The following is a 13,770-nucleotide window of genomic DNA, read 5'->3' as shown; positions in this document are numbered from 1 at the left end:
GGAGAAGGATGTGCTCTTTCAGTCGCTCTGCCGGCAAACCGAGAAGCTCAACGAGTCGCGCACTCAGATAGCCACGTTGCAGGAGCTGCTGCTGCGGGATACCAAACAGGCGGCTGAGGTGCGGGAAAAGAAGCTGCTGGATCTGATACAGACATCGCAAGAGGAGCGCGAGACGCTGCTGCTGAAGCAGGAGGAACTGAACGCAGAGCTGGCCGAGTTGCGCCAATCGCGGGACACCGCTCAACTGGAGCAGCAGCGTCAGCGGGAACGGAACGGGCTGCTCGACTCGCAGCTGGACGCGGCCAATGCCGAGCGCAAGCAGAGCGAAGCGCAACTCTCACTGGCCAAGAATGAGATCTCACAGCGTGCCATTGAGATCAGCAGGCTGAGCACGCTGCTCGAAAATGCACGCTCCAAGATCGAGGAGCTGGAGGCAGATTTGTCGCGTGGCGACAAGGCCGATTTAAGCGATGTCCTCGATGCGGCGCGTCGCGAGAAGGATGCACTGGAGGAGCGTGTGGCCGAGCTGCAGGATCAGTGCTCACGCAGCCAGGCGGAGTTGCGGCGACTGCGCGAACAGCTTGCCGGACTCACCGAGGAATGCAAGGTGGCCAAGAACAATGCCAAGTGCGCCGTTTCGCATCTCGAGTTTCGGCTGGAGCAACTGCAGCGCGACAAGGACAAGCTAGCTGGCGATTGTCAAACGCTGGAGGAGCGCGTGGCCGAGCTGCAGGTACAGTGCAAATGCCACCAGGAGGACAAGGCGCAGCTACAGCAGATGCTTAGCGAAACGCAACGACATCTGGGCGATGTGCAGCTGCAGCTAAGCGACAGCGAATCCCGCCTGGACAAGGAGACACAGCTGCGGAAACGCGAGGCTGACGAATGGCAACAGTTTCAGGCGGATCTCCTAATGACTGTGCGTGTTGCCAACGATTTCAAGACTGAAGCGCTCAGCGCACGCGAGCAGCTGGTGCTCGATAACAAGACGCAAAAGGATAAAATACGGCTGCTCGAACAGCAACTGGATAAATTAAGCAAGCAACGTAAGTATCGTGTCGTGTGGCACACTCGATCCCTGATCCTCTAGAGAACTAACAGTATATCCAACAATTCATAGAGCTGCAGCAGACGGACACTCAACAGTCGGTCCTGTCCACTGTGCAGCAGGAGATGGCTTCACGGCGCAGCAAGCTCAGCTTCAGCCGGCAAGACTCACGGCTCTCAGTCAAAACTCTCATTGAGAGCATTGAGCACAAGCAGGTGAGTTATATACACACATCAGGGTCACAAAAATATCAGTTAGGGAAACCAAATGTAACGACAACAAGTGTGCGATTACAGTCGAGCACGCTCGACAGTAGGATACCCTGTGCCCAGGCACTCTGTACTGAAGTTGAATTTCGACCAATTGTTCCTATGGCAGCTATATGATATATGGAACCGAATTAAACCAATTTTTTGTCAGAATGTACAAAACCAACTTAAAAGCATATTCTAACAGTTTGCTTGAGATAACTCAAAAACAGAAAACTTTTTCAAACTAAAAGCTGATTTTTGAATATAACAAATTAACTTATTATTGTTTTTATTATTTTTACAGCAAGGAACAACGGATGAGACGGAATCTCACTACAGCTCCACGTCCAGTTTGAACAGTGGCACGCCTGAAACGGGCAACACACCCATTATACTGCCCGTATCCAGTGACTGGCACGAGAGCGTGAGTATGCCCAACATAAAAATGGGTCCTAATAAGTTTATAATCAGGGAATAACATTTTCAAGAACCGAATCGATTGTACCGGTATGGTTGTGGTAAAACTGACCCGATTTTCAATCGGAATGCCATTTTGATCATAATATTTTGGATCTAGATATTTACTTTGATGTCATAATTATTATAAAACGGCACCTTATTATTTTAAGCATAAGTATAAGTGTTAACAAAAACAATTATAAATTAAAAGAAATACTGTACAATCTCGTTAATTCGGATCATTGATAGTTCAGACTAAAAACTATTACAAGGGTATTTGTAATCCGGTAATCCGCAGAGAACGCAGTTTTTTTTTACCAACATAACAAGGTAGAGAAATTGTTAAAATTTAGCCATAGACAGTCAGACAGAAGTGTACTTGATTTATAAAACTCTATATAAAATATGATCCAAAAATTGATGCAACGTTCAGTTGAAAGTAAAATTAGAAAGAGAACCAATTATATATATTGTATTTATGTAAATTACATTATGGAATATTGGATTAATATACTGTGATTTATATATTTAGCTACGTTTGCCCGTGATGCAGAGCAGCAATCTGCATGTGAATGTCAACAATGTGGCAACAGTTGCAGGTGCTGCTGCAGCGACAACACCGCCAGCAGGAGTGACAGCAACAGCAGCTAATACAACCAAAGCAACACAACAGCCGCAACTACAGCAGCAACTGTCGCAACAGTCGCAACAGTCAACGACAAGTGCGGCATCATCAGCATCGCAGCCCTCCACACCAAACACGCCCAGCTTGCAACAGCAACAGCCGCCCAGTTTGACAACGCCGGGTCAAAGCCCCAGCAGCGCCCTGGTTGGCAGTCTCAGTTTTGGCAATGTCTCAAAATCCTTCATCAGTGGTAAGCATTAAACTTTGTTCATTTTCGATATGAACTATGACACCTAATGATATCACATTTGTAGGTGAGCGCAAGGATCCGCTCAATATGCTGGCCAAAAATGGTGGCTCGAAGCGAAACGCGCTGCTTAAGTGGTGCCAAAATAAGACCGTTGGCTACCGCAACATTGACATCACCAATTTTAGCTCATCGTGGAACGATGGCCTGGCATTTTGCGCCATTTTACATTCATATCTTCCGGATCGCATACCATACGATACACTCAGTCCGGCCAACAAGCGTCGCAACTTTTCACTTGCTTTTGCTGCTGCCGAATCTGTGGGAATTGGCACCACCCTAGTGAGTCTCTTCCTCCCACCAAAAAATTAACTATTGTCTAACTTAAATATGATTTCTTATTCATTTAGAACATCAATGATATGTGTCAATTTGAAAGACCTGAATGGAAACAGATTATGTCCTATGTAACGGCTATCTACAAGTATTTCGAGACTTAAATGACAACTGCAGCAACTGGAGAACTGGTCGCACACCTTTTGTATATGTATTCTCAACTTTACAAAATATAATTTCAACTTCTATCTGGGCAACTATTTATTACCACAGCCTACTTGTATTAATGCATTTTAATGGCGCCCAATAATACTTTTTGGCACGAGTCTTAACCAGGACAATGATTTTTAATCCTAATTTATATTATAATATATTATTTTTTTGTTTTTTGTTTTTATACCTTGCAACTTTGCCTACTCATAAATATATTTAGTTATAATATAAAAATAATTATGTATTGTCAGGTTTATTCAGTTGTGCAAGAATGGGGGGCAAATTTTAATGCATATTATCAATTTGATCGCTGATTTTAGAGTTTATTTCATATACATAGACCTAGAAAGAGCGAATGGTCAATTAGCTTTAGTATATTTATTATAAAACAAAACAAAAAACGAAAACAATAATGATTATCTTTATCTTTATTTATACACAACAAACTATTTTTATATTCAATTCTAAAAATACAATAAGCAAAATAAATGGAATCATTAAGAACTTCATGATTGAAATCATAACATTTCTTGAATATCTACCATGTTTATTATCTGGTCGTGATGAATTCTTTCTTTATCATGAGCACCAAACAGATGGCTTGAATAATTATTTATTTCTTAACTTTAAATGACGGCAGAAGGAGTAGCAAGATCCAGAATCTACAAATATACTTTCTGGAGACTACGACGCTTTTTTCTGCTTTTTGTTTTTTAATTTAATAAAACTCTATATATTTATTTTTAATTTATCCTCTATATACTTCATGGGGGAACATAATGGGTGTGAGACGCGTTATCGGTGAAAATATCATATTCAATGAACATTTAATATTAATATCACTGTTAAAAGGGCCACGCAAAAATATATTGCTTCATTAAAATAGAATTGATAAGCGCTAACAAAATACCAGGGTACCAAAAAACATTCCCTCAACGGATTGACATTTTTTTGTAGTAATTTCACAACGTTCGATTATTATATTCTGGTTATTCTACAAAAAGTGACAAGGGAAGAGTATAGAAAAAATTGAATTTAATGGAAAAAGGTGGACTTTTTACATTTTGTTGCAGTATAAAAAAATTGTCCAAATAATGATCAAATGAAAATTCCGCAATAATATTGGTGAAGATTTCACAAAGTTAGGACAGTTTTTTAAAAAAAAGTCATGGGCAAAGCATGGAAAAATATGGACTGTGATGGAAAATAATAAAATTGTCCAATTTTGGTGTATAATGAAATTAGAGTTGATATGTACAACTTTCACGTAAATCGATTAAACTAACTCGATTGATCGTCAAACAAATAATCGAGGTAAGATAGTTCCCGCGAAAGTTAAGTTGTCGATTTTTCAAGGATTTTTACATTCCTACTGGACATCAATGATCTTGGCAGTATCGATAAATTGCGAAATTCTGGACAGAAGGAAGACTTTTCCACTGGCACTTTGAGAAACTCAATAGGCAATTGAACTTTATATTAAACAAAGTTATATTTTCCGTTACGTTACCAATAAATCATTGCATAAATTTATTTTATACATCTGTGTTAAGCGCTGGCATAGATTTTGGACCCAGTAACCAAAGGGTACAACAAACTAACTCGTCGAGCATATTTATTTTAATTAAAATTTTGTTTTTTTTTTTATACAAATACAAAGATACCATTGGCAATTAGACTTTAATTAGACTTTGAAATATTTTAATATTTTTGACCTAATGCATTTATTTATATATAAAAATTAACAGAGCTCTTATTAACATATTTAGAAAGAATTTCAAATCAAAACTTATCCTGTTTCAATTTAACAACTCAACAAAAAAATAGTATATGCGAATTTTATTATATTACATCTTAAATTCTTAGCATGTTTTATACGAATATAAAATCATTAAATTCATGAGCTCTATACTATAAGAGTTATCAACTTTGATTTAGTTGCGGATCATTAAATGTTAATTTTAAGGTTCATAATTTAGATAAAATGAGGTACCTGGTCCCATTTACAATTTGTATTCATAATGAAATAGGCGTAGGGGAATATTTTCATGCCATGCCACATAAAAGCGAATTAAAAAAGGCTTACACTTTTCTTAATCAAAATTTTAAGGTTGCTTATTAAACAGATCAATCTTGTCCGCAAAATAAGCATTTCTGCCGACAGATAAGCTCAGTAAGTAACGCCCACTCCCCTTACCCCACCCATTTCATCTCTGCCATTTGCCAGACAACGAGGAAAATGCTGAAGTTGAATGAATTTTAAGCGAGAACGCAACCCCAAACCTGGAAACCAAACCCGAAGCACAAAGTGAATTCAAGTGAAATACGTTGAGCAAACCAAACAAAAGAAAATGGCGCTCTTTAAATATGATACTAAAATTTCCTTGTGCCGACTGAAATTTCCCAAGGATACACACACACACACACACGAATACACATGCACTGAATAGATACAGTGTCAGAAAGAGATGCCGCACATGGCTCACAGTGGGCGGGATTCCATTCAGGACGACGGGGGGCGTGTGGCCTGTGGCATTTAATTAAGTGCTAAAACTTGCGCACAACCCCATGAACAAGGCGTGAGGAAGGATGAGGAGAAGCGGGAATGATGTGGGGTGGGAGGTAGGGTGGACTGCATTCACTGGGCAAGACGACTCAGTAAACAGCGTGCTATTTTTTAAAATTAAAACAAGCCGATGATTGATGTACTCGAGGCTAATAAGTGTCGGCAAGTTTGGTGCTGCCTCTGCGGAAAGTAAAGCTAAAAAAGAGAGAGAGAGAGAGAGAGAGAGGGGAGATGAGCGACTGAAACAAATCTTTTGTTATAAGATTGGTTATCCAATGACTTTGTTACTTCCAAAACAGTCCAAGGTATGCTCATTAATTCATATGATTAAAAAACATGATTGGTCTCCTGTTTCTGTGGCCATATTTTGTCATTTCTACGTATACGTCATGAATAAAAAACTCAAAAGTTAATCTTTACGCAAATTACCATACCAAATTTGGTTTTAGAACAAATTTGAATGAACTAAGGTTTTAAAAAAGAATCTGAATTTAACTAAACTAATAAGACTTCAAGAAAACTATATAAATTCAGGTGGTCAAATAGTTCATAACAATTAAATTAAAAAAACGAAGTAAATTACTGTGTCATTTATTGTTACAACTTAACTATCTGGCTAAACTTAAAAAAAAAACCTTATAAACAATAACTTCATTTTTATAGAATCGAAGACTTGCAGCCGACATAATTAAGTAAATACATTTTATAGAATTGTCGAGTTATTATACGATCTTGTTCGTTTTCAATTGTTTTAAAGCTTATCTGAAAACACTAAAGGTCATCTTTTTAAGTTTAATACAAATTAATCTTAATATGCTCAATTTGTTTCCTATGTTTTATAAATTTAGAGTCATTTTTGCAGAATCTGATTTAAGATAATGATTTTATAAATCATTTTTCCACTCTTTCAAAATCAAACTAAACAAATTTATAGATAGCTACATATAAAAAAAGTAGTAAATTGATGTAATTTTTTCTTTCGATCTGAACAATTAATTGGCAAAGGGTTGAAAGTTTCAACATATATTTGCAATATCAAACTCTGAGACCGTTCGATCAAATTGTGATCTGTTAATCCTTAAATCTGCTCATTGCTGTCCACATCACGAAGTAGTCGAGCTTCAGGTGGTATTAGACCCATCTACTTTTTGCTCCTCTCTCTCTCGAGCATACACTGCGATAAACCGGACAAAGAGACGATGTCAATTAAGCGATTACCCTTCTGCAAATTCGGGTATCGGGGACAAGTTAAGTAGCAAACATGAAAATAAGTGTATCTTTTAATGTGTGGCACATGGCGTGGCATGAAATGAATGCTGACGCATCATTTGCTGACCAGCGAGTAACCGAACTAAGTAGTTGACCAGTTGGAAGTCCAGTCCGATGAAATAAAAGAAATGCCAAGTCATAAATCAAGAAATCGACAAATAAATTTCAATGAAGATTCATTTTAATATACAAAATAGTCGAACCAGAGACAATGCACCTCATACGCAGCAACTATAAATATATTATCTATAGTTTCCACTTAACTGCACAACGGTGGCACTTACCGGACGACGCTCGACATGCTTTCTTTGGCTTGGGTGCTTCCCTTACTCCCGTGGGGTGTAAATCATAACGGCATCATATAACAGCTAATGTGCACTCATAAATGGATAAGCGCCATGCCATATGCTTTTGGCCAGTGGGTCGATGGGTCGGTGGTTCAGTGGTTCAGTGCTTTCACAGTGGCTCCGTGTCTCAATTGTTGGTAAAATCATTTTGTGTGCGTGTCATTTCATACTCATATGGACACTGTCATTTTGGGGTCATTTACTCGATCAAACCTTTATATATATGTATAAGCCACGAGTTACCTTAAGAAACATATAAAGCCAAAACAATTTTTTAAATATTTATATTTGAAAATAGAATTACTGTTTGGTTTCAAACCGTTGAGCCGATACTACTCTAATTATAGTTTAATTTCTCGTTGAGATAATATGTAAGCTAAACATTATAATTTAAATTTTTAGTACATACAAATCAAGTAAATGTTTTGAATCACTAAATATTTAATTGAACCAATATGTCGTCTTCTTTATTAAATAATAAATAATAATTATTAATAATATCTTTATTATTCTTTAATAATATTCTTTATTTTTAAAAAACAATATACTATTTTTCTTAAGTTTGTACACTTGATGTTCTCACAAATTGTGTAAAACAACTTCGCTTTAAAATTACATAAGCACTTGTTCCAGTTTTCTAAACCAGACCACACACACACACACACACACACACACACACACACACACACACACACACACATGCTAACGGATAGATGGAAGTTGACTTCCTGTCATAGTTGAATGTTAATTTTTCGATCAGCGACCCCTTTTGGACAAGACGGAAAAGTCGGAAAAGTCTTAGCATTTCCGATTGCGTCTCTGAGCAAATCCTGTTTACTGCCTGTCAACTTATAAACAGTTTTCCATAATAAAGAACAACTTTCTGCGGCGGAAACAAGCTAGAGACTTTATACAAAACTGAAAACTCGGAAAAAACTATAAAATACAAAAAAATTAAAAAGGATTATAATCATGTAATAGAAAATCGAAGAGCAACAGACAAAGATTGAATGAGCTGGGCAACATTTCCGGTTTGAACATAAGGAGAGACCGACTCAACAAAAAAAAAAACAAAAAAAAAATTATAGTTGAGATGAACTGAGATGATGAAACAAAATGACCAAGAGCCAAGACGAGTTCGATACAGTGGAATGACGCGGCTGCTTCCATTTGACTTCCTCTCTGAACTGGACTGGGTGCTGGTCACAAAGAGCTTTATGATTTTCCGGTCAATACAATTGACAACGGGGCTGCACTGCATCCTTACAAATCAACAAGCATGACACATTGCTGACCTTGTTGTTGTTGTTGTTGTTATGAGAGTGTTGTTGTTGTAGTTTTTGTTGCTGCTGAGACAGCACTAATAATAAAAAAGAGCAGCCAACAACTCTCAGTGCATTGACAATGAGTGAGTGTTTGAATTGTCCTCGTTCTTTATTCTTTATTCTTCATCTTCCTCCTCTATCTTTTATGTCCCCATTCCCATTTCCCAATCGCATTGAATGCAATCTGAACAAGTCGTTTTTGAATGGGATATAGTTGAGCTAATGACCAATAAATTCTCCTTTCAAGTTCCCCTTTTGAATGCACCAATTTGTTGGCCAAATACTAGTTCACTTGAGATTTTTTTTTTTTAGAAATTTCTTTCCGACATGAATATAGTAAGTACATTTCAAATTGCACAATCAGGCGAAGGATTCAGCTAAATGGATTAGTTGTAAGATTTTCTCTAATTAAAAATATGTTTCAAATTTAGTCAACAAGCTGAAAGTTTGTATCTAATATTTACTCAAAAATCTGAATTAAATGTGACTTATTTTTAACTAAAGCTGTGCACAATCAGATTACTAAATATGATAGACACTTTTCAGAGGATTATTATTTTTTTATTTAAATTTCTTAAGAGTTTCGATAGTTGATCTGAATATGACGATATAAATTGCGAAAATTTTACAGCTCAGACATTTAATGCATTTATGTCTGTGATCAATAGGTAATGTGGATTATTTTATGATAAATGATTATACGCATTTTCAGTCCTTGAAACAGTCAGAAAAGTCCTTTATTCGAAATAGTTTTAAGAGCGCCATTTAATTATTCATTTATCTACTTAATCGTGTTGATCTTTTAATATGAAATTTTGACTTCTAGTAGTTAAAAAACACATACAAATACTACTCCTATGTAGGTGTGAAAATACCTATCAATTGTAAGTAAAATATAAATTTTTACCAACTAAATCGGCCATAAATTGAGAGCTTATTAAATTACCAATACTTTTGCCCATATGTACATGAATATTTGATGGTAATATAATTAATTCAGATAGCCTTTCAAGAACTCAATTTTATAATGTTTCGATAGTTCATCAAGTTGAAAAAAAAAACCAAGTAAGATACCGGTCTCTAAATTATATTATGCTTTATTTTTGCATACAGTATATAAAATATATATTAATAAAAAAAAGAATTGTTCTTCCTAATAAAACACTTGAAATGAATCAGGATTTAAGCAGAGATGTCAGTTTATTTAACTAATACATAAGTATGTAAATACATTATGTACTCAGCTAACACGATAGTTGGCAATATGTTAAAGGGATAAATCTTGCTGGCCAAACAATTGCAATGTTTCAGCTAATACGAGTACGCATCACATCAGGCTTAAGCACAGCATACTAATAAACATATAACATATATGTATGTACATGTTTGCCAACTCGAATCATTTGATCTGTTCCGGCTGTTTCCAGCTCCTCACTTGCTCAGCTCCTCTACTCCACCAATCTTGTTCATTCTGCTTATCATGTTCGTACCCTTGTCCCCTTGTCCATTTTCCACTTGCTCGCTTTGATTTGCACGCATGAGTTGCTCATGAATGTCCCAAAACGCTTTTGCGTCCTGCCAATGTTTATTTTGTCCAGTTACCCTTCAGCCCCCGTGCTCACTGGTTTGGATGGAGGGGTGGATGGCGTGGAGCTGGGTAACACCCTTGTGCCTAACCAGATTTCAATTTGTGCACACGAAAAGCCAAAGGAGGAAAAGTGTTTATGAGATTCTTGCAGCGGGACGTGTTGTTAAATGGCCGGGACTGCAGACGGGATGACTGCCTGGAGATTTGCTCGCCTTTTATTGTCTTCTTATTGTGTGTGCTTCCACTGTGCGTGTGTGTGTGTGTGTGTGTGTGTGTTTGTGTGTGTTTGTGTTGGGTTAACACCCACACCGAGCTGGCAAGTTGATGGGCTGCCTGCTGTTGCAGCTATTTTTGATGTAATGTGACATGATGGCTTCATCAAAAGCGCATTAAAAACAAAGCGTGTAAATTGCTCCAAGTAAATACAACAACAAACAGTGCAAACAAAGGGGAAACAGCAACAAACCAAGAGCTCAATTTGTTTCTCAAAAGCTAAAACCTTAATACGGCTCTAACTCCAACTCAAACTCCAAGTTCAATTCTGTTTATTGTGCAGCTCGTAAATTTACGAATTTTCCATAATTCAAAGTCAGCGCGGCAAATGATTTACACAAACTGCAAGATATATGAGCGCAAACAGCGATCCAAAATAATTACGAGAGCAGACAACAACAGAGTTCAGATAAAAGTAAAAATAAAAAAAAAAATAATAATAATAATAAAGAGGCAGCCAAAGCAAACAAAACACGAAGTTTAACCGGGCATGGAATTATTACAGGCCAATGCACTTTACAAGTGTCCTGGCCAAAATAAGAGCAGCAACTGAAACAACAACAACTACGAGTACAATAACAACTCGAATAGCCAAATCAAGGCAGCAGCAAAAGGATTCAGGCCATTAAGTTCCGGAAGTGTGTTGATAACCAGACAACAAACTCCAAATATGTACAAATGCAAATTCTCGTTCAGCGACCAGGACTGCCACAAGGATAACAGTCCTGCCGACTGTCCTGACTGGGAATACATTGCAGTAATTGGCTGCTGTCAACGGATCACGAGTCCGGGAACAACTTTCTGCATATGCTAAGCGAAGAACCAAAGTCTGACTAAGCTTTTGGCCCGTTTAAAAGAATTCTACGATTCGTACCCTACACCCGTTGCATATGATTTGTATTTGGTTAAACTCTCATAAACCCTGTCGAGACTTTACTCGTTAAAAAAAAAAAAAAAAAAAATATATATATATTTATAACCATTATAAAAAATTAAAAATATATCTAAATCATATTTTAAGCAGTATAAATATATGTAAAATATAAAATAATTTAAAAAAAAACAAAAAGAAATATATTAACAACCATTATACAAAATTAAATAAATATATAAATCATATTTTAAGCACTATAAATATATGTAAAATATTTAAAAAAAAAAAACGGCTTACATGTAATACTATTATTAATATTAAAAGTCACTATTAAAGAATGGAATTTCAAAAAATTTCTTTATTCTTGTTGAAACATAAAACATTATTACATTTTCAAATAAAAGAGATTTATTTGTCTTTTTTTCATACTTTTATTTAAGAATAAATACTTAAAATACGTTTTAGATATTAGTTAAAAAATAAACATGAAATTAATAAAAAATATAAGCTTAACATTTTCTATATTTTATTAGCATTGTCTATAGTAAAAATAAAAGAATTAAATAATAAAATAAATTAAATAATAAAATATAATCATAAAAAAAAGAGTTTCACAATTAGGTAAAAATTTTAACAATCATTTTTATTTAGTTTCTAAAAATTTTTAATACGTGCTTTTAATGATATAATACAATAATTAAAAACATGTCTAGTGTGATCTGGTCAATAAAATAATTTTTTTTATTATTCAATATTGTACTAATTATATAAATAATATTTTATTATGGTACTTCTACTAGAATAGAACAACTTGAGTTTGATTTAAATAAAATATTGATATCAACAATTTTAATAGCTCTATATTTTAATAATTATAAATTACTACTAAGGTATTTCATTATTTGGCACATTTTGCAAAATAGTAATGAATTTAAAAGCAGCCCAAGTTTTATGAAATTTGGCTAAGTGTTGCTGAGTAATTCACATGCCAGAGGCAGTTGAACCCATTTCGGCCATCTGAACTGCAGCCCTGGACAAGTCCGAGACAATTTAGTGGAAATAAATAAATAAAAACGCCGTCAGAGAAAATTAAGCAACCCTTCCGTATTAAATAAATCAACAAATTAATCGCAAGAGGCAAGTGTAGACCACAGCAAGCAGCTGTCGCACTCAGTCTGCGGGTATAGCGGATGGTGGGGGAGAGAGGAAGAGAGGAAGAGAAAGGGATGGACTGGGGTATATCGAAAGCAGGAAACGGAAACACACACACAGTTAGCCACATCAAATTGTATGTGGCAAGCCGAGATTGAAATGCCATTTTCAAGTGGCTTTAAAATGATTTTGCGGCCAATTTTTCAAAATCACTTTGAAAATTTGATTTTAAAATCTTGAAGTTGCCATTGAACGGCGACACATTTCCGCTTCCGCTTCAGATGCTCTTGTTGTTGTTGTTGTTGTTGCTGTTGCTACTGAAAAAGGATTGGCAATGGGGTTGGCCTTTAAGCCATTTGACTGCATGTTGTTGCCTTTTTGGCTTTACGTTTCATTTAGCAAACGATTTCATTTACTAAAAAGCGCAACGAAATTGAAGGGTGACCCCCTGACCCCTGTGCCCCTTGGCACATATTGTTCCTGTCCTCGTCGTTGTGCTTCTAAACGAGTGGGCGGAGTGGGTGTTCTCTCTCTCTCTCTCTCTCACTCTCTCTTTGTGTTTGGACTTGAGTTGTGTTCGATTTGTGACCCTTGTCGCTGCTTTCGCATTTCGTACGCTTTTTTTTATCGCCATTGAAGTTTGTTTTTCCGCTTAAAGTATTTTTATTGAATAGTCTTATCGTTTTTTATGACCAGCCAACCACTCGCCCGTATCCTGTGCGTCAGAGTCGCCTTTCTAGAGTCAGAGTGCCCCTTATCATTGTTGGCCATCATTGTGCATCGTCCTCGGACGGGGTCCATTAATGCTAATCTAAACAAATTTTGTCATTAAAGGCCAACGAAGTCGTCGGGGCTAGGAAATGTTCGCTATTCTTGGTCCATTCTACTTCCATATAAAATATTGTCAATCAATTCAATTACAAGTTGACATCATAGTTAGTTATTGTTGACGTCAATTGTCCGGTCCCACATCCCATTCACATCCAACTTCAATCCCCGCTCCGATTTGGACTTGGACGAGTGATTTATGTGGCACTTGGTGTCTCGTTACTTCTTCAGTGTCCACTGTCCACTGTCGACTGCCCACTGTCCATTGGTCATTGTTTGTTTGAGCTTTTGTATTGGACTCTTCTCTGTCACATTGTGGAATAGTTTATGTCTGACCATACATACATATATACATTGTACAAATGTATG

At 36.5% G+C, this 13,770-nt stretch overlaps 1 protein-coding gene across 1 annotated transcript in view; it reads left to right on the top strand.

The window, feature by feature from the left end:
* The window catches only part of LOC117793609 (cytospin-A), a 15,126-nt gene extending 11,433 nt beyond the window's left edge, over window positions 1-3,693 (top strand). The window contains exons 6-11 of the mRNA XM_034633979.1: window positions 1-1,046; window positions 1,121-1,263; window positions 1,604-1,723; window positions 2,291-2,633; window positions 2,698-2,972; window positions 3,041-3,693. The exon at window positions 1-1,046 is cut by the window's left edge and continues 55 nt beyond it. Coding sequence (XP_034489870.1) covers window positions 1-1,046; window positions 1,121-1,263; window positions 1,604-1,723; window positions 2,291-2,633; window positions 2,698-2,972; window positions 3,041-3,130 — 2,017 coding nt within the window. The 3' untranslated portion in view covers window positions 3,131-3,693. The remainder of the gene's footprint in view (window positions 1,047-1,120; window positions 1,264-1,603; window positions 1,724-2,290; window positions 2,634-2,697; window positions 2,973-3,040) is intronic.
* Window positions 3,694-13,770: the final 10,077 nt, after the last annotated feature.

The sequence above is a fragment of the Drosophila innubila genome, chromosome X (genome assembly GCF_004354385.1).
Source record: "Drosophila innubila isolate TH190305 chromosome X, UK_Dinn_1.0, whole genome shotgun sequence".
Classification (NCBI taxonomy): Eukaryota; Metazoa; Arthropoda; class Insecta; order Diptera; family Drosophilidae; genus Drosophila; species Drosophila innubila.
This window is presented reverse-complemented; position numbering and strand designations above follow the sequence as displayed.